We start from the raw sequence: 24886 nt of genomic DNA on the forward strand, positions 1-24886 counted from the left end.
GCCTCCAGATCCGCGATATCCCCGCTATCAATATCACTGTCGTTGGTTTCTGCTGCCCGAATCAGACCGGGGTCTGGAGTTTGCCAACTGCTATTGACCTGGTCCATCAGTTGTCGAAGCGAGCGATGTGGTTGTGTGTTCTCAACAGCAAAACTATCCTCAAAGTATTCATCATCAATTTCCGGATGGTCCCAATCAACGTTTTGAGTGTTAGCGAATTCTTCAGACACCCCATCTAGGAAATCGTCACAATCCCACGACCCTGGCTGTTGACGATCTTCAAAAAATGGCATCCATTTTTCCAAATCGTCATCGTCAGTTGGGTCAGAATTAACAGCGGCTGTGTTGTCATCACTATCATCAAAGCCAATCACAGTTTGACCCACGATGTTTTTGTGACCGTAGGGAAGAGTCTGCTGACCATCGTCGAGGATGTAGCGTTTGTCATCAAAAGCTGATAACGATGTTTTCGTCGAAGTCACTGTTTGCAGATTGTGTGACTCGGATGCGATTCGACTGTTTTCAGTTTTGAATAACGAGCCAGAGGTCAAGGTGTCTCGATATCGCTGATGACTCAACATCTTCTGAGCAGCTTTGGATACACCTTTCGCCGATAATTTTCTGCAGTCTGAAATTTTATTTATATGATTACTAATCAATTTTTTGATGATCACTAATGTGTGGTGGTAAAAAAACCAAATACGATGTTTTTTTACGAGCTACATCATGTTAACTTGAAGGCCAGGTGCAACAAAAAAAAATACATGAAGGTCAGGTGTGACCTTAAAAATTTGTCATCATTAAAAAAAAAAACAACAATCAACCAACACAAAAAAAAATCCCCGACAAAAAAATTTTTAAAAAAAAAATTTTTCGCCCACAAAAAAAAAAAAAAAAAAAAAAATCGCCCACAAAAAAAAACCAAAAATTTTCAAAAAAATTTTTTTTTTTCGCCTAAAAAGTTTTTTCCAATTTTTTTTCAAAACAAAAAAAACACTTTTTCGCCCGAAATTTTTTTTCGAACAAAAAAAATTTTTTTCCCACAAATAAAAATTGCCTTCCGAAAAAAAAATCACAAAAAATCAAAATTTTTTGAAATTCGTGCTCACAAATAAGGCAAATAGAAATTAATTACCTCTGGACAAAATGGAATAAAGCTTGGGTTTGAGGGATATAAACTCGGTTATAATGTCTCCTGGAAACTCATCCTTGAATTTTAAAACAACCATTTTGTTTTTCGGGTCGTAGAGAGGGTGGTTCTTCGGGTAATTTGACAAGTCAAGTTCATTCAAAATATTCCTTTTTTCGGAAATTTCTCGGTATAAATCTTCACTTTTGACTTGGTACAGGAGAGTGTCTATATCAGAATACAATAGTTGACATTCAAAATTTGGTTTCATTATATCGTAATGAAATTTATACATGTGAAACTTTGCTAACTCAAGAACAATAGCTCCCACAATTGTTGGGACATCCCAATAGATTTTTGTTGGATTCGAATTGAACGCTGCCAAGTTTTCTCCAAAAATTTTGTAGGGTTTAAATTCGAATGCACTAATTTCTCGCAAAGCGGCATGATAATCTCTAACTATCCGAACAAGCATCCGTTTGCGCTTCGACTCGCATGTTTTCCCATAAGCACAATTGTTCAGTAGTTTGTACAAATCCTCCTCAAAATTATTTCTAGCTTGTTGTCGTTTAGTCGTGTTCAATGTGATGTATGGTTCTAACCATGCTTCTTGTTCAAACTTCAGCACACGGTGCACTTTTTTAACTTTAAGTCCCAACCTAACAAACAATTGCAATAGTTTGTAATGAATTGTATAATTTGACTTGTCATGCAGCGTCTGCAGTAACTTTTTGGTCTTTCCAATTGAACGTCTTGCAATGTCTTGATTTTTCATCTGCTCGAGTAAATTTGTTTGGTAGGGACTCAACCAATCCTGGGGTACACTTTCTTTAGTAGGAGCTAAAGGGTAATCTTGATGATCCTCATGCAGTTCTTCTGGATACTCGAGATCAACTTCCAATATAAATCCAATCAAAGAGTCTTCAGTCATGTTGAGGATTTGGTTCACAATCACCTCGTCTTCTATATGCTCTATTAGCTCAAAGTTACGCACCGGTAATTTCTCCGTTTGCATGACGCCGCCATAGAGGTTATTTGCATCGATCATAAACCCGTAGGTGCTAGATTGATCTGGGTTGAAGTCGGGGCATTCTTTGTTGTTGGCTTTGAAAAAGCGACTATGGAACACGGATGCAGTACCACCTCGCATCATATTCTCGACCATTTCGAGATGCCTGCGGTCTGATAAAAGCTGAACATTCGAGTCTTTGCAGATACGTTTGAAGGCGTCTCCAGCTAAGTTTGAAGCACTAAAATGGTGCGCGCAGTCCAGACCATAAGTTTGGTGACTAATTTGTCGAAATTCTTCAAAGACGCAAGCAAGAAGGAGTGTATCACACTTGAGATACAAGTTGTGATAATCCTCCAAGTTTTGACATTTGAACACTCTAAAAACATTCTTTGCATGTTCCAGATCCGCTTGTGAAACTGCAACTTTTCCTCCATTCAAAACATCGGACCAATTTTGCAAAGGAGGCAATTCTTTTTCTGCAAATTTTTCTCTTCCGGTCATGTACGAATAAGGGTAGAAACCTTTTTGTCGTATCAGACACCGTTGCTCCTCCGTCTCGTTTGCAAAATACTTGTTCAAAATTGACATTTTTTCCGCTGGTAGATTATCAACCAATTTTTGCAGGGAAGAATTCAAAAACTTGCATGAGTCAAAAACTTTTTGCTCAGATCCGTTTTTCCTTTTTATAATTTTAATTAGGACTCCAATGCTTAACGATATATATTTTTCGTCGGTGCTAGGTATAACACTCATTGTACTTGTTGGCTCGCATTCATGCAATGCGAGACAAATGTGGTGAAGGTCATAGTTCTGGATGTTATGTCCAATGACTGGGGTGAAATTTACAGTTCGTCTTGCGAGGTTGCATTTTTCATGTGCCCATCCCAAAAATTTTCCAGAAAAATGGCAATGGTCAAGACATTTTTCGTGCTCATTGGTAAAATGTATACAGCAAATCCAACATGTTGATGTGTTTTCTTTGTTCAACGATTCTTGGCTTTCTAGAAATTGAGGAAACCGTCGCTTTTGATCATATATCTCTCGCTAATTGATGCAACTGATTGAGAAACTTTTTCATGCATTGATCAGAGCTGTCATAGTCAAAGAAGTAGGGCTGTGAATTTCCGTGTTCAATTACAGCCAATGAATACCCACAAGCTTCGTGTTTTTGTACAACTCGGGTAGATGATCGCGATGGATTATCAGGACAAGAATCTACAGGTTTCAGAAATGATTCAAAATCAAAATAAATCACAAGTGGTACAAACCACAAGGCCTGGAGGTTTTTGAACTCGTATCTGTTGGTACCTTTTTCTGCTGAAGGCATGACTACTAGAGCAGGTTCATGATCCTTACAACACTGGATGTGTTGCTCGTGAGTTTCATCACTCCAACTAATGTGAAAGCAGTTTCTACATAAACGTGCAATTGGGCGATACTTACACCCTTTGATTTCGCAGATGAACTTTAACAAATCGATTATAAGTACATAGTGATGCTTTGCAGGCTCATACAAGAGAAGCAGGTCCATGTCAAATATTTCAGTTTGGGTGCTGTTATCTTGGTTTGGTCGTTTTGATATATACATAGGCAACAAATCTCCCTTGTGGTACTGGAACACATTTACCCGCACGTCGTTAAGTTGTTCAAATTTTCCAATTGAAGCGAAACTCATGGGTGAATAAAAATTACCTTGGGATTTGTGTGCACTTTCAGCAGTGTATGTATCAGGTTGTGTCCGCGCAGCTGCTGGGTTCGCTTTTTGTTGATCAGTTAGAAGTAGGTCAACACCATGCTTCAGACTATAAGCAGCGGTAAAGCAAAGTTCGAAGCAATTATTATCTTCGTGATTTCTAATGTTTATCAAATTCTGGGACATTCGAATTCGAAAAGGCAAGTCAATATAAGATGACCCACGGATTGGTGAATTACGTGTTGCAAGACCCAACCGCTTCCATAAGATGCAAAAGTCTCCAAAACTGCTTGCATTTTTTCGACCATTTCAAAAAACTCATCATCTTCTAATCCTAAGCTCATCACAGGTTTCATATCAGAGTTTGCATAAATGTCAATCCGCTCGTCGTTCTCAGTTTTACTAGAATCATTTATTACTTTAGGTTTTACCAAACCTAAATTAGCGCTGAACTGAACTTTTCTAGGTCCTTCTGCAACTCGATCGATTATGAGACTTTGAATTTCATCTTTTTTCTCTTGCATTAGTTGCAAAAGGTCAATCGGCTGATTTTCATCCATGGGTTGGTTTCCGCCGCTCACATACGTTTCAAGAACACCGAAAAAAGCAGACTCACTTTTTTGAAGATTGGTGCCGTTGATTTCGTCTTCATCGACAGCATGCACATCACCGAGAGCAGCATTAGCAGCGGCACTTGTAGTGGCTTAATCAGCAGAGGCAGCTCTCATAACAGGAAGACCATGGGTTGCTAGTAAATGAGCTGATAAGTTTTTGGGCGAATGAAATCCCAAATGACAATAATCACAAACACCTCCAAGTTGACCATGAGTGTGAAGAATAAGTTTTTTTGCAAATTTGAAAGCATTTGAGCCGTGAATGAACACTCATTGCATCGATAAACAATAAGTCCTTTTTCAACAAAATGTTTGTCACGCTCATGGCGACTTCTATTGCTCTTATTTGCATATTTCAGTGGACAAAAATTGCATTTGAACATTTTTTGAAATAAGTTAGGCTATTGATTTTAAGAAAGAAAAAGAATCAAGTGATCTCAAATTACACTCAGAAACAACAGTAAATGGGAAGCATAACTGTTCGTATACCAATTGCAGAGAAAACGTGTTTTGTTTTGCGCGCGTAATTTTGAATTTGAATTAAAGTTCCCGCCAAAATTTGAATTAGATTTGAGTTTCCCGCCATAACTGGCAAACTCAAATTCGATTGGACGAAACAGATAAATTGTTGTTTGAAACGTTAATAATTATTACAAATGATAGAACTTAATCTAAGCCAACCAAATTTGGGCTAAATTTTAATCCAAAATGATTTTAGAGCCAAGAGAGAAAAGTTTTAATTTTATATTTTATCAATTCAAAATATAAATTGATGAAAATTTCGAAATTGCGAATAAAAGTTGAGCATGTCACAACACATGATAGATCCTAAATATCCCAGTTGTCATGGGGACAGAATATCATATAAAAATGTCAAAATTAGTATCAAAAACAGTTGAAATGATGAATAAGTAAAGCAAAAACTGAAAAATGACAGTTTTTTAACTTTCCAGGCGCATTGCTATCAATGATGTCAATCACGGAGCGGTTGCATGGTCCATGTCATCATGAATTTGTCTCAATTGTCTTTCGATTTGAAAAAAAAGTCCGAAAAAATACTTTTCTGTAAAGAGAAATGAGTTTGTTGTTTTAGGGGGGATTAAGGGGATTAGCGTTTTTCTCGAAGACTATTGAAAAAACATCTACTCCCACAATCTCATTAGTCGTGCCCCTCAATGCACCTTCATAATAACACCACTTGCTCATAATAAAAAATTGCGTCTTCTGGTTGAAAATCGCCTTTTTTCGGAAAAATGAAAAAACGATGAGTCATCAATTAAAAAGTTTGATTTTTATTATTTTTCTCAAATATTTAGCATGATGATGAATACTTGTATTTTTTTCAATATGATCATTTTTGGAGACAACAGTATCAATGATCAAATGGTAACTCCAATTTGTAGAAAAAGAAAAAAATTAATGCTTTTTTTCCTTTTTGTAATTAAAAAATCAAATTTTTAACTAAAAAACATTTAAAAAATAAGTATTTTTATCAAAAAGTTGGTTTTAAACATCTTTTATGTTATTTTTCATTATGTTTAATTTGTATGATAACTATTTGAATAAACATATGACAACATAAGTTTTCATCCAAAATTATTTTTTTCCTGTTTTTTTTTGACGTTAATTATCTTTTTTCAAAAAACGAAATTCATTTTTTTAATCTTGTTTTCTAAAAATTAGCATATATATGGATGCTTTTCAGTTTTTTCTCAAGATAACTAATGTAAATAAGAACTTCAATGTTAATATGTTAAATCCTAATTGTGGAAAAAATGAAAATTTTACGGATTTTTTTTTGTTTTTAATTGAAAAAAAGTAGTCAATTTATTAAAAATAAATGATTTTTTAAACTTCAATTTTTAAAGGCTTTTGAAATAAATTTTTAATCAGAACCCAATCGTGTGATAATTAATGAACAAATACAAGATACAAACTCAAACTCAATTTTAAAGTTAAATTATTATACACAATAAATACAAACAAAAATCAATAAAACTCAACCTCAGTTTCAAAGTTATATCAGGTCCAAATACTCCTGCGCTTTCTTTAGTGTTGTTAGTTTCCTTTTTTTCTTTGGCGCTAGACAAAGAGAAGGGGTTAAGTTTTCCATGTGGTTGCTCACAGTAGCCTCAGGGGTACGCTTTGGAGTTGAGCAACCCGGTTCGTCAAGCCATGGTGATACTACAGGGGAAGGATCAGCTTTCGGGGTAACTACTGATGGTGATTCAATCTGTTCCATTCCCCATAAACGATCAAAAAATTCAATTTCTTCAAAGTATTCTAACTGGTTTTCACACATCGGAGTAACATCACAATCGTATTTATACAAAATTTTTTTTACTGGTTTTGATAAAGTTGAAATATCAACCTGAAGAGCAAGAGGCTCGTCAGGATCCGTATATTTACCAGAATTTGTAAGGTAACTCAAATACTTTATATTCAGTTCATCGTCTTTCTTTGAAATTTTTAAGGAAAGTTTACTGAATAAATGTAAAAAAATTTTGGGAATCATAACGTGATGAGTACAAGTCCACTCATCAGAATTGAAACTTTTTTCTTCGTTAATTATTGCTACAAAATTACCGTGAACGGTTTCATAAAAAATGGTTCTTTCGTGATTGGAATATCCGGCAATAATATAACAAGGCATTTTTGAAGAAAATTTGGAAGAAAATGACAAACGTAACGCGGAGAGAAATGAAACTGAAATGAATTGTGAAAACGCCTCAAGAGATTAAAATAGAGATTGGTTCTTCTAAAATTAGAAATTTCAAGACCTCCTATGTAGTTTTTAATCAGTTTAATAAGGGAGGGCGTGTAAAATATTTATGTTACCTTGCGTGGTATTCTATGTTTATCTTAATTGCATTCAAACAAATAGCTTGTATCAAAAATAACGTTTAAACATTGTGACCTTTAACACCCATTAAAATTCTTATCAGTTGTACATGCACAAAATACTTATCCTATTGAACTAAATTGCAATCCAATATCTTTGCGATATAAAGTACATGTATATATAAATTAAAATAGATACAACGCTTTCTTTTGCAGACATATACAATCAATCGGAACCATTCATTTCTTTCTATTCAGTTTTGAATCAAGTTACTTTGAAAATTTACTCGTTACAATGAATAAAACCAAAACAAGCACCACAGCAAATGCAGTTAAAGATTTTGGCGATTGCTATTTCGATATTTCGGAAAATAGTAAAAGACTAGTGCGTGCTACATTGAAAACATATGACCAAACTGGAACTTATGTATTCCTGAAAAAAATGCAACTGAAGGCGCTGAATTTGAATGTGTACAAAGACTTTCCTTAAGCAGCGAAGAATTTTCAAAATTACTAAAGTCGGGAAAATCAATCCGAGCGCAAACAAGTGAAATTTCTGATACTGTTGAAAACAAAGACAAACCACAATCTAACTGTAAACGAGCCAGGAAATCTCAACTTTCCTCGAACACAAACGATTTCAAGCACGACTCGAATTAATTTTCCTTTACAAAATGGCAGAAGCTATGTTCGAAGTTGTGTTACCTGATTATTTCAAAAAATTTCAACCAAATTTCAAATTTGTTATCACTGAAAAAATCCTAATTTATCTACTTTTAAAAATTATGCTTTTGGAAGCCACTTCAAATCTGAATATTGCCCTTTTTCAGTCGAGAATGAAAAAAAAAATTCATTACCATATATTGATTCAAGTAGATTCAGAGGAACAATTAAACCAATTTTTTCCTTCCCAAAAATGTTTCAGTGTTCCTTGTATTTTCACTTGCTTCAAATACTTAATTTCTCCTGCTAAAGATGTCAAAGGAAACGGTGAGTTATTTGACAAGCTTAAACTAGCTCTCACTTATTCAGCACAACCTGTTGCAGCCAATCTCGATTTGTTAGATTTCACTGCAATCAAAAAACGTTTACCCAATTTATTGCTTTCTGCAACATCATCTAGCAAACAAAATTCACCAAATCAAAACGTTTGCAAGAAATCTCCGGCCGTTGGGGGACAGAAACGAATTGATAATACAGTTACGCCTGCTGCATCGTCGACGTCAAACAAATCCGTAAGAATTTCGGCTTCAGTTTCAAAGAAACATACAGAAAGCAGACATGTTCAAACAGATGAGATGAATACAGAAACTTTGAAAAGATTTGAAAGTTTAATTAATGGACCCCATTCTGCCGCTTTTTGCAAAATAATGGATATTTTGACAAGTGGATATGGAAAACTTGATGTAGATACTGATGTGCTATTTGTGAAATTTATTGTTGAAGAGAAAGTTAAGTTTTAATTGATACTTTTCATTATTCCCTTTTTATTATATTGAGTTCAGTAAACATGATTTCAACTTTCGATTTAAAACTCATTCATGAAATTTTTATAGACTTAAAATCACAATATCCAGACAAATCAGTCAGATTTCAGTATTTTTTAGCCACTTGTTTGTATTTGGATGCTGATATTAATTTGGATTTTGTTTTGAAAAACAGACCATATGGTGGTTTAATTGGAATAGACAATTCGTCGCTCGACAAACACTTGAAACATTTCAAATTTCTTAGAATACATGCTATATTGCATGACGCAGCGGGATATTTGCAAGAAAAAAATCATACCGGTCCTGTGTACACATATGTTTTGCCTTTTCCAATAAAAAACTGTTACCTGGGTCACGTGACAGGTATTGCGTTTTGCTTATTTCTTAAAGCATTCAAACCAAAGTTATTTCGTTTGTTGGAATGTTGAGTGAAAGTCATGTTAACCCAAAGAAAGAAAACTAAAAAATTGTTTTTCAATCATCTCATTATTTTAGATATTGAGGGATTTAAATGTGGCAAGAAACCTTTGATCATAAAGGAACTTTCCGTTTGCTCTGCTAATACAATTGATACAATTCATTTTCTGCCACCAGTCCAATTCAACAATTTGTCAAAAGAAGAGAAAAAAGCGTACAATTGGGTATCTAAATTTCTACACGGGCTTCGTTGGGACGAAGGTGAATACCCTTACTCATAATTGGATCAAATTTTTGACAGCATCCGTTTGAGGAACCCAAATTCCCATTTTTTTGCTAAAGGTACACAAAAATCTGTTTTACTAGCTGAATACTTGAAATTACCCGTGACAAATTTGATAGATTTTGGCTGCCCAAAGAGTGAACAGTTATTGGGTCAAGAAAAACATATTTGCAAACGACATTCTCATTTACTTCCCTCACATCAATTATTAAAGCATTGTACCCGTAGAAAATCCAAAGTTTTTTTCGATTGGTTACAAAATGACCTGTCCAATGATGCAAACAACCTTATCTCCAAATTTGTTGGTTTACGCTTCAATGACTAATCAGAGTCCTGAAAACAATTCAACACCAAGAATTAAAGTTACTCTTACGCGGACAGGCATATTAGATTGTCGAGGAAAACCTCTCCTGCAAAAACTCGAACAAATTACACTGAACGATATCGAAATCGACAATTTACGGAAATTTTTTACAGTTCTTGACTAGTTTCACCTGTACAATGTCCAGACTCCAGGAATTTCGCCAGTCAATTCCGTTGTTCAATCTCAACCTGGAAGGGCTGCAACCTCAGCTGGGAGAGAGAAGACAAATCCATTTGCATGACCATCAGCTTCCAGCTGAACTGAAAGAATTAGTCAAAACTGATAACGTTGAGGAAATACATTTAGTTCAAGCCACTATCAGAGTTGCTGCTCATTTTGTTGTAAAGTTCAAATCTAATTGTAACCATGACAAATTCACAAAATATGAGTTTTTCTTCATTGAACGAGGAGTTGATTTGCCTGGTGAACCGAAATGACGAATCACATACATATACCAAGTTTTGTGAATCATAATAAATATATTTATTGATTGTCTTCATTTTCTTTTGATCTTGTGTGATTACTAGTTGCTAACATGTCGTGTTTGAAAATTCAAAATTTCAAAAAAATGTTTTTGCCAAAAGAAAACACACAAAATGTGAGTTTAACAGGTGAGAATTTACCAAAAGAGTTATTAGACGAAATCAGTACCGGAAACGTAAAAAAAATTGTTCGGATACTTCTGACAGACAAAAACATAGCAAGATATATAATAAAATACAAACCAAACGGCAATAGATCAGAGAGAAAAAAAAGGCGATTGGTATGCAGTTGTAACTATCAACCTTGATACAAATAAGCAAAAAAAGTCTTCCAGTAAACATGGAAATTGAAGAAACCACCACTGTTGAGAACAATGATTGCGACTTTGTAGACATTGGTGGTGCCGAACAGTCTTTATCTCACGAAAACAGATCTTGAAAATTTTGTAATTCTGTTTCTCTTCCGTCTGCAGAAGTTGTCTTTTTCACACAAGTCTGTTTCATTTTCATTTTGCTCTCTTTATCTATTTCAAAATTGTCTTTTTACAATCTTAGTTGTGACGAGACTGCCATTTGGCTTTCAATACTATCCAGTACAGTTGGTTAGATGTTACCCAATCCCAAGTTATAATAATGAATAAGATCATTTCAACAAAAGATCGTCTGTTTATGTCCGTTTTAGGTCCCTCGGGATCTGGCAAAACTGATTTAATTTTTCAAATGTTTCTCAAAGATACATTCTAACCATCATATAACAAGATATTTTATTTTTATCTTCACGATCAACCCAAATACCGTTCCTTTGTTTCTCACAACAAATTTGATATTGAATTTATAAAATTGTCCAGCTTTGAAATTGTTAATAACTTACGGGATTGTATGATTGTCTTTGATGATACCTGTGAAGAAATTTTTAATGAAAAAGATTTTGTTAAATTAGCTACAGCAGGCCGACATAAAAATGTTCATGTTATTTATGTCAAGCACAATTTATTTCAGCAAAGTAAGCAATCACGTACAATAGATTTGAATACAACTCACTTAATTTTGTTCAAATCACCTCGAGACATTCAACAAATTGATTATTTAGGCAGACAGTTGAATAATGCAAAATTCCTCCGTCATGCGTATCAGTTGGCAACGAAAGAAGATTTCGGTCATCTGTTGATAGACTTGGATCCCAAAACTTCAGAATGTCTTCGTTATTCGTCAAACATAGTTCCACCATCACCAACCATTTTCTATTTACCATCCTCAAAAGCAGTTATCACATCTCTTGAAAATGAAAGAGAAAGAATTATGTATATTGAAGCAAATGCTCAATAGTCGCCATTGTAGATCAATTTTGACAGGAGCTGATTCAAATTTTATTAGATTGCTTTGCGATTGTTTTGTGAATGTTTTTCTGGGACATGTTCCAGCTAACAAAAGTTTCATCAAGAGTAAGAAAATACCATTTGGAAAAATTGTTGACCCTAAGTTTAGTATCCGAGAAAAACGAAAAGTTTTGGCAAACAATATTTCACTGGTTAAATCAATCGGAGAATCGTGTTACATTTACCTGAAAAACTAGAACCTCAGGCATGTATGCTGAAGAATTCATCCTCATTCCTCGAAAAACATATGCTCCAGATGAAAAAACTGCACCACAATCTCAAATCCTTCATAATCCATTAATTAACGACAAATCATCTCAACTCAATTACATACAACGATTTCGAGAACGAAATATCAGCCGTGACTCTCCACCACCATTAAACCCAACATCTCCTATTCCTTTAACCCCTAATAATGTAGTAACAAATCTTCGAAAAAGAAATTTATCTGCACTTACTAATTTCAGTGATGATGGTGATGATGAAGCAGAAAATAATTTTGAATCATACAATTCACTGCAGCAGACAAGCTCAAAGAGAACAGAAAAAAACGATGAAAAAAGAAATGGAAAAACCGCTGAAGTGTTTCGAAAGGTTATGGAATCCATTCAAGAGCTATTGGAAGCTAATAAATTGGAAAGGGCAAACATCGTGCTAAAGCAGTTGTTCAAAGTTGAATCCTTGACTTTAGACGTTGACGGATATGTTTTAATTCAAGGAAAACCAACACTCGTTAAAATTGAATCTTTTTTGTACGATACACAGCAAAACACAAAAAAACTTGAGGGTGTTTTTTATCCACAAATTTTGAAAGAACTGAATCTTGATCCTAGCTTAGTGTCCAACACTTATGCCAAACAGATTCTCCGCTCGCTTAAGAGCGAAGCAGCTAAGCCCTCAACTTCTTCCTCCTTCGTCTCCGACGACAACCCGACAACTGAGTACTCGAAGAGATCTAAACCCTCCTCTTCGAAGACTCGATCGACAACTCTCAAACCCAAAACCAAGCAATCCGACAAAAGAAAAACCCAGAAAAAAAAATTTTTCCCCACCACCAACGACGACGATGACGACGATGATAAAAACTATGAAAGCAGTAAAGAATCGTTTGCGACGACGTCAACAAAAGAATGGAAATCCTACTATCAGTGAAGAAAAGAAACTCAAATTACTCTACACGAAAGGTCCAGCTGCATTTGGTAGCGTTAAAAATTTAACAAATGCTAGTCAACTCTCACCAAAAAAAGTTTAAAAATTTCTGAGATCTCAATCATCACATACAAAGTATGGATTGTTTCGTAAAACATATCCTCGGCTAAAAGTGATTGTTAACGATATCAACGAAATTTGGTCTCTTGACTTGGCTTATGTTGATAAATTGGCTAAATATAACCGAGGGGTACAATATTTGTTAGTTGCTGTCGATTGTCTCTCTCGCTACTTACGAGTGGAACCCCTGAAGACCAAATATGCTAAGGAAACAACCGAAGCTTTCAAAAAAATGATCAAAACAAAACAACCAAAAAAAGTTTGGGTTGACAAAGGCACCGAGTTTAAAGGAGAGTTCGAAAAGATATGTACTAAACGAGAAATCATCAAATACAATACTCAAAAATCAGCGTTTGCCGAAAGAAACATTCGATCGCTGAAAAGTATTATGTACAAATACTTGGAGTTTGAATGGACTTACAGTTATATTGAAAAATTACAAAGTTTTGTTCAAACGATTAACTCACGCGTTAATAGAGTAACAAAATTGGCTCCAAACAAGGTCACAAGAAAACATGTACCTGCTTTAGTTTCATTAATTGCAAACAGTTCATCGAAGTTGGTACAGAAACCAAAATTTTATGTTGGTGACTATGTGCGAATAGCGAAGACTGACTTGCCTTTTAGAAAAGGTTACAAGCAGATTTTTACAGACGAAGTTTTTGAAATAGTTGCCATTCCTACTGTAAACCCTCCAACATACAGTCTCATTGATGCGGAAAAGGAAGAAATCAGTGGAAAATTTTATGAAAAAGAACTTAGTTTAATTGGAAACAAAGCTGATTATAACGAAAATAGGCAGTGATGAGTTTACTGTACATTTGATTTCAACAGCATCAATGGATTATTTCCCAGACAACACTTTGGCCAGTTTTAGAAATTTTTGTAAAGAAGAAATAGCTTTAGATGGAGATTGGAGAGTTGCTCTCTCAGAAATAATTTTCCCCACAAAATTAAACAATGTTACTGATGAGGAATTTACGTACTTCAGAGCATCCGAAGTAGTAGCCAGTAAATCCAACGCTGGCAATCGGAATACAATTTCCAGACCCTACTATGGTGAAAATGTTTTTATCAAATCAGGAGAGTACACTTTTATAGAACAATTGATTAATGAGATAAAAACAAAACTCAAAGACAAAATTCATTTTGATGCGAGTCCTCAAGAAATCACGAATAGCATGAGCATTTGGATGAACGCAAATGAAGGAATCTCATTCCCAAGTCCCCAAATACCCAGTCTGTTAGGCTACAATGCAAAGCTTGATGAGAACGGTGAATATCACATTGGTTACAAAATGATACCCTCCTTCGATGCATCTTATGAGGGAAACGAACTGTACGAATCTCATTTCCCATATGACTTATCAAGTGGGACAAGTCTAATTTTTGTCTATATTGACATTATTCAATACCAAACTGTTGGTGATGCAAAGGCCCCATTGTTACGCGTCATTGATTCAAATAGACGCATCAAAAACGGTAGTGCCTGCAGCATTGAACCTAATCATCGAAAAAACTTCACTAATTTAGACTACAAAAAATTATTCACTTCATCTGTACAATCAATATCGGTACAGTTGCGCACAGAAACTGGAAGACTAGTGCCCTTTGCAGGAACTGGTAAAGTTGTGTTGACTCTAAAATTCAAGCGCTTTGATTGAAAACCAATGGAACAATATTATGCAAAGCAAGCTTCACTTCCTCATTTCTCTGGACACTATCGACAACGCGGCAGTGGATTTGGCGCTTTGGCTGCTGGTATTGGTCGTGTTGCTATACCGTTTGCACGACGGGTTATTCTACCGGCTGCAAAAAAACTGGCAGAGAACTTTTGATGAGTGCAGCGCCAGAACTAATTGATGTCTCTATGAAAAAGAAGTCTCCTAAACAAGCATTGAAAAACACTGTCACAAAAACTGCAAGAAAACAACTTGGTGGTGGTAGACGTCGTCGTCGAAAGACACCAATGAATGGATTACGAAGAAGAAGGTCAGTAGGGGCTCGAAAAAGAAAAACAACCATTCGAAGAAAAACCAGACCAGTGAGAAGTCGAGCAGATTTTTTCCTCAAACATAAAAAATGATCGCTAATTTGTTACCCAATGAAGCTACCCATAGCTCTCTGGATTTGTTTGAAAAACAACCTCTTTTGATTACTTTTGAAAACGCTTTTGATCAAAAAATTGGACCTGTCTATTCACCTAATGGACCAATGCTTGAATTTGAAATCACCGGTGACCGTAATAATTTTGTTGACCTGCAAAAAATTTATTTGGAAATACGATGCAAGGTAACGCAATCAAATGGAGCTGATCTGCGATACGACAACACTGATCCTACTGTGTCTGATTCACCGTTCCTCGTAAACAACTCCCTGTATTCCCGTTTCTCTGACTGTACCCTCTCTGCTAATGGACTCAAAATCTCAAATACCAATAGTAATTTTGCGCATAAAAGCTTTATTGGAACAGAATTTTCTAACAGCAAAGGAGCCAAGGACTCATGGCTCAAGTGTCAGGGATATCGTTTTGAAAACAATCCCGCTGCAATAGATGCAGCTGATTTCACATCTCAACGAGAACTGGTCCGTGAATCGAGGGAAATTTGGTTCTATGGACCCGCTGGAGTTGATTTTTTCACATGTGACAAGCATTTGTTGAGCGGTGTTACCCTCAGACTTTCCTACAGACGTTCTCATGAAGACTTTCTCATTATATCGGAAGATGCTGCCAAGCATTACAAGCTGCAAATACTCGAAGCGAACCTATATGTTAGAAAAATGACTGTGACCGACCATGTGCTCTCTGCCATTGAATCAACTTTGCTCAAAACTCCTGCGAACTACCCATATCAAGAAGAAATTACAAAAACATTTCTTGCAACAGCTGGTCAGCGCAGCTGGCAACAGGAAGATATTTTTGCTCGTGAACCGGTGAGACAAATTATCATAGCATTGAACACAAATAATGCATTTCTAGGAACAAACCGAACGAATCCTTTTCATTATCAAAATTGGATTGGAGCAAGTTACTTTGAGACGAAATGGTTTACCAATAGCAAGTACACCAATCAGTACACAAGATCATAAACGTCTCTTCTTCAACACACTATCAGCGCTGGGTTTGTTGCACTGCGGGCTGGGAATCACTCTGGATAACTACCAACAGCACTTTATTATGTGTTTTGATCTCACTAGCACACAGCAGGCAGCTCATGACTTCTTGCATCCAGAACTTACTAACTGCTCAGTTTCACTCGATCTTCAATTCTCAAACGCTTTGACAGCAAACCTGGAAATTTTTGTTTGGGGTATACGCTCATCCAATGTATTTATTACCTCCGACCGCAAAGTTATAAAGAACGTCCTTCCCATTTCGACAGTCTGAAAATGGATGAAATCCAGTTGCAGGACCTCATTCAGAATTGTAAACATCTGAAATATAAGTTTTTTGGAGTATTTGCAGCCGACAATTTTCCACCTCACATCCCAAACAATATCTTTATGATTGTGAACACTTCAAAATCAGATTCTCCGGGGACACATTGGATTGTGATATGCAACAGAAGAAATGTTTTATACTTCGCTGATCCTCTTGGTCTTCCTCTTTGGCAGTACACCAATCTGTATAAACGATTGAACGAGAATTTTCACCAGGTGACTGAATTGATGACAAACTTTCCCATGCAAGACTCAAACTCTACCATGTGCGGTTCTTTTTGTATTTATATTGCACATTTGATTTTTGATAAAAACTTTAATGGTGATGCTTCTGATTTTGTTTACATAACTGATCATGTTTTGAAACGTTTCCTAAAACTCACATGCTTACCCATTAACTAACCATTTAATATAGTTGATTTATACATTTTACAATTTAATTTTGAACAATACATTCTTTTAGTAATTGAAATTTTACCCAATTGTTAACTGAATAGCAGTAATTCGAGAAGTTAAGTTTTTTATCAAAGTGAGAAAAAAAGTACAAAATCGATCTATGGGGGGATATCACCATACCAGCAACTGTTGCCTCCTTTCAGTACAATTTCCGGACGGGTTTCGAAACGCCGCCTTTCGGCTGAGAGTCGAGCGCCATGCGTTTTCCTCTACTCGGGCCCCAAGAAATTTTGTTCCACTTCAATTTTATAGTAACAAGTTAGGTACAAGTCTTAGAAATGATTGCAGCAAAATTAATGGGCACTTTTGGCTTTCATCAGTGTTCTCGTTTTTCAAGATCTTTAGACACTTCAACCTTTTAGCTCTTTCAATCTTTCTATAAAATCAAAGCTTTTGTCATAGATTTTAGACGTTTTTTTTAGTCTCCTGTAGACACGGAAAATGGAAATGTCGAAATTTTCAAGCCAATTTCATTAGTTTAGAGTTTTCAGTGTTTCGTAATTTTTCCTTATTTTTTAGCTTCATTTGGCTTAAAGTAATTTTTCATTCTTATTTTGGTCAAATTGCCTATTAATTTTTGTCTAAATAGAGGTGGCGGCCGCCGCACTTGACGAATTTTCCTTTCTTCGAGATTCAGCAATAAAACATGCATTTTTGAAGGAAATCGGTCACCGCAGCCAACAGTTAAGCTACGCTGCCAAAATCTTGTGCTTTCCTATATACCATATAGTTTGGTCACATATAATAGGTATATAACGTCATTTTACATGTAAACAAACCAATACCCCCAACTTTAGAAGGGAAAACATGCACCGACCAAAACATAATTCCATTCCCGTTTCCACAACGTTCAGTGGGAATACTCAATAATATACCGAAGTTTTACATGAGGACTATTAGGTATAAAATTATACATGGTGACAATTAGGATTATTACATAGTGACCATTAGGTATAAAATTATATATGGTGACAATTAGGATTATTACATGGTGACCATTGCTGATCATTCAATACATGGTGACCATTATGATTTATACCTAATGGTCATCCATGTATGACAACCCCCCCCCCCCCCCGATCCTAACGCACTATATGCATACTACTCTAAGCTCTTTGTCTCTTTTCGATCATCCCTACATTGCTAAAAGAAAATCTTGTATTTTCATTTTCCTGCAGTCCTATCTGTTCTAAGCTGACCGTGCGATTCTCCTTACAAGAACTAGAAAGTGACGAACAACGAGCAGAGGCTGAATGGCTTCCTGTTGGCTTTCAAGCTGGTCAAGCAACTGCCTCCTTCGAACCCCAACTCCTACTAGTCAATTGCCACTTTCCACGGCAAACCATTCAAGCCACGCCCTGAAAAGTTCGACGACTGCAGAGAATATGTAGGTCATATACACATCGATTATCATTGAATCATTAAGTTGTTCTATGTTTTTGTAACTGGTTTAAAATTCCTTGTTTTTATAATTGGTCCCAACGAGAAAAAAACAAGTTAGTGTGAAATTACGTTTCTTGGCAAGTTGCTCATTTAAAAAGTTCCAACAGATTCACTGTTCGCACCTTATTCGCTAAATGTTGTAGTTTGCTTCAAAGTATAATACTTTTATTCTGTAAAAATTATACATTTTTGTGTACTGAATTTCATCGTAAGTAAAATTCAGTCAAGCTTGAGCAAACTGAATATTCGCTTTCATGTTTTTCAGCAGTGAATCGGCTCTTTTTAGCGCCGCTCGAGTTTCAATAGGCTTAAACTATTTATTGATTTTTCGAAGAAAGCATTCAATCTCAATTTCCTTTATTTGTTGTTCACGTTTCCAACAGAATTTTTTCGGGCTAGCAAGTTGTTAACAAAATCATTTTGAATCATTTGATAGCTTGGCTTATAAATAAATGTTTTTTTCTTTCTTTGGTCTAGAGGTGACGACAAAGACTGGGAATGCAAAAGACCTAGGATCGAATCTGTCCGGGACCTTTTTTTAAATGAGAAATATTCCGTTTCGAAAAAAAATGTTGGCCTATTGTTTGTGTGCTTAGGTTTTGTTTATTTAGTCGCCACATCCTGGATTTGCCGCATTCTGGCTGTAAGCACATTGCATTGTACTTAAAAAGTTTTTAAACTACCTGTAAGCCGTAAGTTTACTGAATCTGCTTTTTTCCTTTTTGTTCTGTTTTAGGTAAAAGTTTTATTTGCCTCAATTGTTTCGGCTTATGTTCTATCGGCTTTTTACCGAGTTTTGCCTCGTTTGAAAAGATAATAATTTTTTATACTTGGTGTGTTTCCGGAGGGTGTTTCATAAGTTTTGACAACAGTTGTGCATTCGGCTCAACGGCAGTTTACACGACTTTTTGCTGACTTGGATGCCACTCAATGAATGTTTCTGAAGACTTATTATCCACCGGTGTTTGTGTTTTCGTTCCAGTGTTCCTCAAATGGAACATCAGTCGAGACAAAAATTTGAAACTGTTTTTTTTTCTGTTTGAAAGCTTGCAATGCTATGTTTGAGTAATAACGCAAGCTTGCCGAGCTTTTTCTCTGCGATTAAGCCTAACACTGATTTCATACAAGCGATTATCCGGTGTTATCAAGTGTTTATGAAACTTTGGGTCTGCATAATTTCAGTTCTCAGACTAAATTAGAAAAAGTTTGATTAAAGGTTGAACACTCAAGCTTAATTCTAATACAGTTTTAAATTTATTTTGATTTTTTAGACAACTAAATTGCAGAAACAAAACTTTTGTTCCGATTTTTGCTCCGAGTTAAATATCGTATTTCGTATAGCTTAAATCAATCTTCAGAGTCAAATTTCAAATAAATTGACTCTATAAACTAGAAGTTTATTAACTAAAGATGAACATCAACAATTGTGAACAAAAATGTTTGTTGATATTTTTGAATTTATTTTGTATACAATAGGTTGTCAACAATCATCGATTTTGAGCCTTTTAATGCATAAAACCCAAAATTTTTACTTTTTTGACTGAGAAAATAGATTTGTATTTTTTCATTCTTTTTTTTATTCGATTCTTCATTTTTTAACCGATTCTTTCCGGTTTACTTGACTAACTTTGTCGAAGAATTTTCAAATTTTGATTTTTTTTACTGTTCGTCACGATTTTGCATATGAATGAGTGTTTCCCATGAAGGTTTTTGGTTAATTATACAAACTATGAGACTAGCTTTGTCAGCTTTGTGCTAATTATAGTCAAGTGGGTTATATGACAAGCTTTTTTTTAGTTGGGAACAATTGAATCGCTTTTTTCTTGGTTTTTATTTTTTCACATTGAAAAGCTGTGATAATGTAGTCCTTTGTTTTTTTTTCTACAAGAGGTACACTTCGTGTTGGTTAATTTTAAATCCGTTTAAATTACTTTGAAATTGAAAAAAGATGTATTTTATTCTTCTGTCTGAATTTTTCGGGCTGCAATAATTGGGTTTTTCAAAATAAATAATTGCAAATTATAAGTAAATGTGCTTAAAAAGGTAAATGTTCATAAATTTGTTGTAGCACTGGGACAGTTTCTGTCAACACGACAATGTCTTGTTTCCCATCTGGCATCGCTTTTACTGTCTTCGACTAGAGCATGCACTTGAAACTGTATTCCTCGACGGAGAAGTGGCACTGCACTACTGGGACGACAAATCAATTCCTAAAATCCGAACTCAGGAAGAAGTCTTAATTGATGGAGTAGTCCAAAGGAACTCTCTGTTGGACTTGGTGATCTCTAGGGGTATTGGAACTGACCCTCAATGTCATTTTACAAAACCATACGGGTACCAGACTGTGCGATGTCCCTATTCTGGCATAGTGGGTAAAATGTCTAAGCAGCACAATGAGAGCGTGAAAGAGAAAGACGAAGAATATTTTCCAAAGAACTTAGAAATTTGGATGCACGAGAAATCGATGAGGTCAGAGAACGGAAGTGTTTCCGAATTATTCAAAAGTTGTTTGGAGAATGACAACTACAATACTTTTTCAAACAACAAGTCAGCAGGCGATGATATTGCGCTGGAGCAGCCCCACGATAATGTCCATATTACAGTAGCGGGATGGGGAGATCTATACGCGGCTGAAGATGACTCTCCTCAGGTAGATGATCCAATTTTGTATAAAATTCAGCCTATAATCGAAATTCACTAGCTAATTTTAAGTCTGATAAGAGTACAGAATATTCTTAAAATCTAACTGAAAACGATTTTTAGCTTTTATTGCGGTTTCGGCGGCACACTTTTTTCTTGATACTATTTTGGAATAATTTTCGTGCTCATTAATTGTGACCAAAGACTGCTGACATCAAATATTGAATTTATATAACAAAAATGTAATCTCTTTTTCTGGACGCTGGGAAGACTTGTCGGAATTTTCACTGAAACTAATTTATTATTCTTTTTGTTTCCGTACCATCTTTCTTTGGTCTACCTAAAGCTACTTGGAAAAACATTACGAAATTCATCTACTTCTAGCAATGGTGGAGGAAATTAAGTATAATTACCAAGGATTGTTTTCTGTGCATTTCCAAAATTTTTGATGGCGTTTTTTGAGGTCAGCAATTTTTATTCCGAATTTCGAAGAAAATGACGGAATATCTGTGCTCGGGGTGTTTTTTTCTCCAGACCAATGTCGACTTTTGAGCTAGACTTTTTTGGCGGGTTTTTATTATAGCATGTGAAAGTTACTGTTGTTCATATCAAATATAAAAACATTATTTCAACTGTGATCTTTTTTTGCTAAGTTATGGGGTTTAAAGATTTGGAATCTATCCGGCCATTACAGAACAATCAGACTACGTTTGGGACCCTGAATGGGCTCATCTTACATATATAAATATCCCACAATCTATCTCAAGTCAAGCAATAAGTACAATATCTTATCACAGAGATTATGTAAAAGTAATACCACTAACCATTGATGCAACACCATTAAACTACAATACATTTTTACCTGATACACGAAATAACAGTTTAAATTCGACCGTCATACACAATGAAAACCTTAATGGAACTAGAAATCTTACACAACAAGATATTCAAACACCATCACACTTCATAAATGAAGAAATTGTCCAAACAACAACAACTACACAACAAAGTATTTCACCAATACACCCAAATTTAACAACACCAAGAAATACAAATACTTCACTGGCACAAGTAACCTTACAATCAACCGTTAAACCTTCGGTTGCTCCAAAATATTCGCATATGGATTATCAAACATATAGACAAATGACAGTACCGTCAAAAACACGAAAATCATTCACAGGAAACACCTTTGCAGAACATAAATATAATTATGCTCACAAACAAAGAACAAATCAACCTCCCCGAAAAAATACACAAAATTTAAATCACGTAAGTTCTCATTATTGGAAACTCCCGAAAACATCGACGAATTCAGTAAATTTTCCAGATAATCCACATCCTACACAGGATTATACTGAAAAATACCCATTCTTCCAACAAAATAAAAATAACCAACATACACCATTTAATACAAACTATTTATCATCCGATGAAGATGATTATCACCAACCAGATATTTTTGCACCATATACTAAAGAATATCGCACACAAAGACCACGACAACCTCAACCATCTCGAAATATAAAAATTTACCCACAAAACCCAACAGATGTACAACATCCACAACAAATGCATATACAAAAGCCATTTAACACACAATCTTTTCCACCAATACAACCACAAAATCCAGTGTCAAGGCATTCTTATCAACCAACTCAAATGCAAAATGAAATACCGCTTCCATATTACCTTCAGCAACACGAAATAACAAAAAATCAACTTTCAAATTTCTCGCAAATGCCAAATGCCGCAGAATCACTACAGATGACAATGAATCCATACCTCATGGGTGAATCATCAATAACGTCCAATAAACCACTGATGGTATTTACAGGAACAGATCCTGAATATTCTGTAGAAGATTATTTAAATGCATTAACAGCAAATTTAATTTTAAATATAGGACCTGAACCAAATAATACGCCACTACATCAAAATTGGATACATAGACGCACAGCATTGATACAAACAACCTTAGATGGCGCAGCTCAAAAATGGTTTTCAGTATTACCTATAGAAATAAAATCAGACTGGAAAAGTTTTACACAAGAATTTTCAAAAGTGTTTGACTCCCGAAAGAAATAAACAACACCAAAGAGTTTTATGTAATGAAATTCGCAGATTACCAAATGAAACCACCAAACAATTAGCAGTACGCATCAAAACACTTGTTTGAAAACCATATTCACTTAATACACATGACTATAAAAACACAAAAATGACAGAAATTTTAATGATGACCTTAACACCTCAATTAAGGAAAATAGCAATAAAAAAGAGAGCATCTCATCCTTCCTCAATTCGAGAGCCAGATTTAGATTTTCGAAAACTAGTAGATAAACTAGAGCAAGCGGAAATCTCAATGAAACTTGAAGAAACAGAAAATCTAAAACTACAGTATGTTAATCGAATTGAAACAAACACTACACAAATAAATAACATACAGGAATCAGATACAGACCTAATTGAAAAAATCACTGAAATACTAAATATCTATGAAAAACATCCAAATTTTAAAGGCAAACCATCCTTCAAAAAATGGTGTAATTATTGCCGACGATACGGACACAGTATTTCCGAATGTAGACAAAAACAACAAGATAATCAGAATAAACCTCAAAAGCATAAAGAACCAAATAAATCGTTCTATCAATATATGAAAAAAGATCAAAATCTACCAAACAAAAATATATATAGTAATAACAGTTCAGGAAAACCACTTCCGAACAACACCAATTACACAAGGAATCAATCACCATATAACTCAAGTTATAGAGGAAGATCACCAGAACGATGAAATACACAAAATTCTTCACAAAACAATTATAATCGACGAAATAGTCGAAATAACTATTCGAGATCAAATTCCAATGCAACACAATTTGTTTCTAGATCCAGTTCCCAATCCAATCCAAGAAATAAACACTATTCGAATAATCAATCACGAAACTCATCATACAACAGGAATAGAAACTATTCACATAATAGAAATAGAAGTTATTCGAACAATCGAAATCAGAATTACCCGAACAATCGATCAAGAAATAATTCGTATAATAGATCAAACTATCACAGATCAAATGACAATTGTGACCAAAGACTGCTGACATCAAATATTGAATTTATATAACAAAAATGTAATCTCTTTTTCTGGACGCTGGGAAGACTTGTCGGAATTTTCACTGAAACTAATTTATTATTCTTTTTGTTTCCGTACCATCTTTCTTTGGTCTACTTAAAGCTACTTGGAAAAACATTACGAAATTCATCTACTTCTAGCAATGGTGGAGCAAAGTAAGTATAATTACCAAGGATTGTTTTCTGTGCATTTCCAAAATTTTTGATGGCGTTTTTTGAGGTCAGCAATTTTTATTCCGAATTTCGAAGAAAATGACGGAATATCTGTGCTCGGGGTGTTTTTTTCTCCAGACCAATGTCGACTTTTGAGCTAGACTTTTTTGGCGGGTTTTTATTATAGCATGTGAAAGTTACTGTTGTTCATATCAAATATAAAAACATTATTTCAACTGCGATCTTTTTTTGCTAAGTTATGGGGTTTAAAGATTTGGAATCTATCCGGCCATTACAGAACAATCAGACTACGTTTGGGACCCTGAATGGGCTCATCTTACATATATAAATATCCCACAATCTATCTCAAGTCAAGCAATAAGTACAATATCTTATCACAGAGATTATGTAAAAGTAATACCACTAACCATTGATGCAACACCATTAAACTACAATACATTTTTACCTGATACACGAAATAACAGTTTAAATTCGACCGTCATACACAATGAAAACCTTAATGGAACTAGAAATCTTACACAACAAGATATTCAAACACCATCACACTTCATAAATGAAGAAATTGTCCAAACAACAACAACTACACAACAAAGTATTTCACCAATACACCCAAATGTAACA

General features: G+C 35.0%; 2 protein-coding genes across 2 annotated transcripts in view; one reads left to right on the plus strand and one right to left on the minus strand.

Moving 5' to 3' along the window:
* Window positions 1-24886, minus strand: part of LOC134846061 (CCR4-NOT transcription complex subunit 2-like) — a 421605-nt gene that overhangs the window by 81242 nt on the left and 315477 nt on the right. The window lies entirely within an intron of this gene.
* Window positions 2385-24886, plus strand: part of LOC134846743 (uncharacterized) — a 38544-nt gene continuing 16042 nt past the window's right edge. The window contains exons 1-2 of the mRNA XM_063864132.1: window positions 2385-2480; window positions 20379-20960. Of these exons, the coding sequence (XP_063720202.1) occupies window positions 2385-2480; window positions 20379-20960 (678 nt within the window). The remainder of the gene's footprint in view (window positions 2481-20378; window positions 20961-24886) is intronic.

This window comes from Symsagittifera roscoffensis, chromosome 5 (genome assembly GCF_963678635.1).
Source record: "Symsagittifera roscoffensis chromosome 5, txSymRosc1.1, whole genome shotgun sequence".
NCBI classification, from domain to species: Eukaryota; Metazoa; Xenacoelomorpha; order Acoela; family Convolutidae; genus Symsagittifera; species Symsagittifera roscoffensis.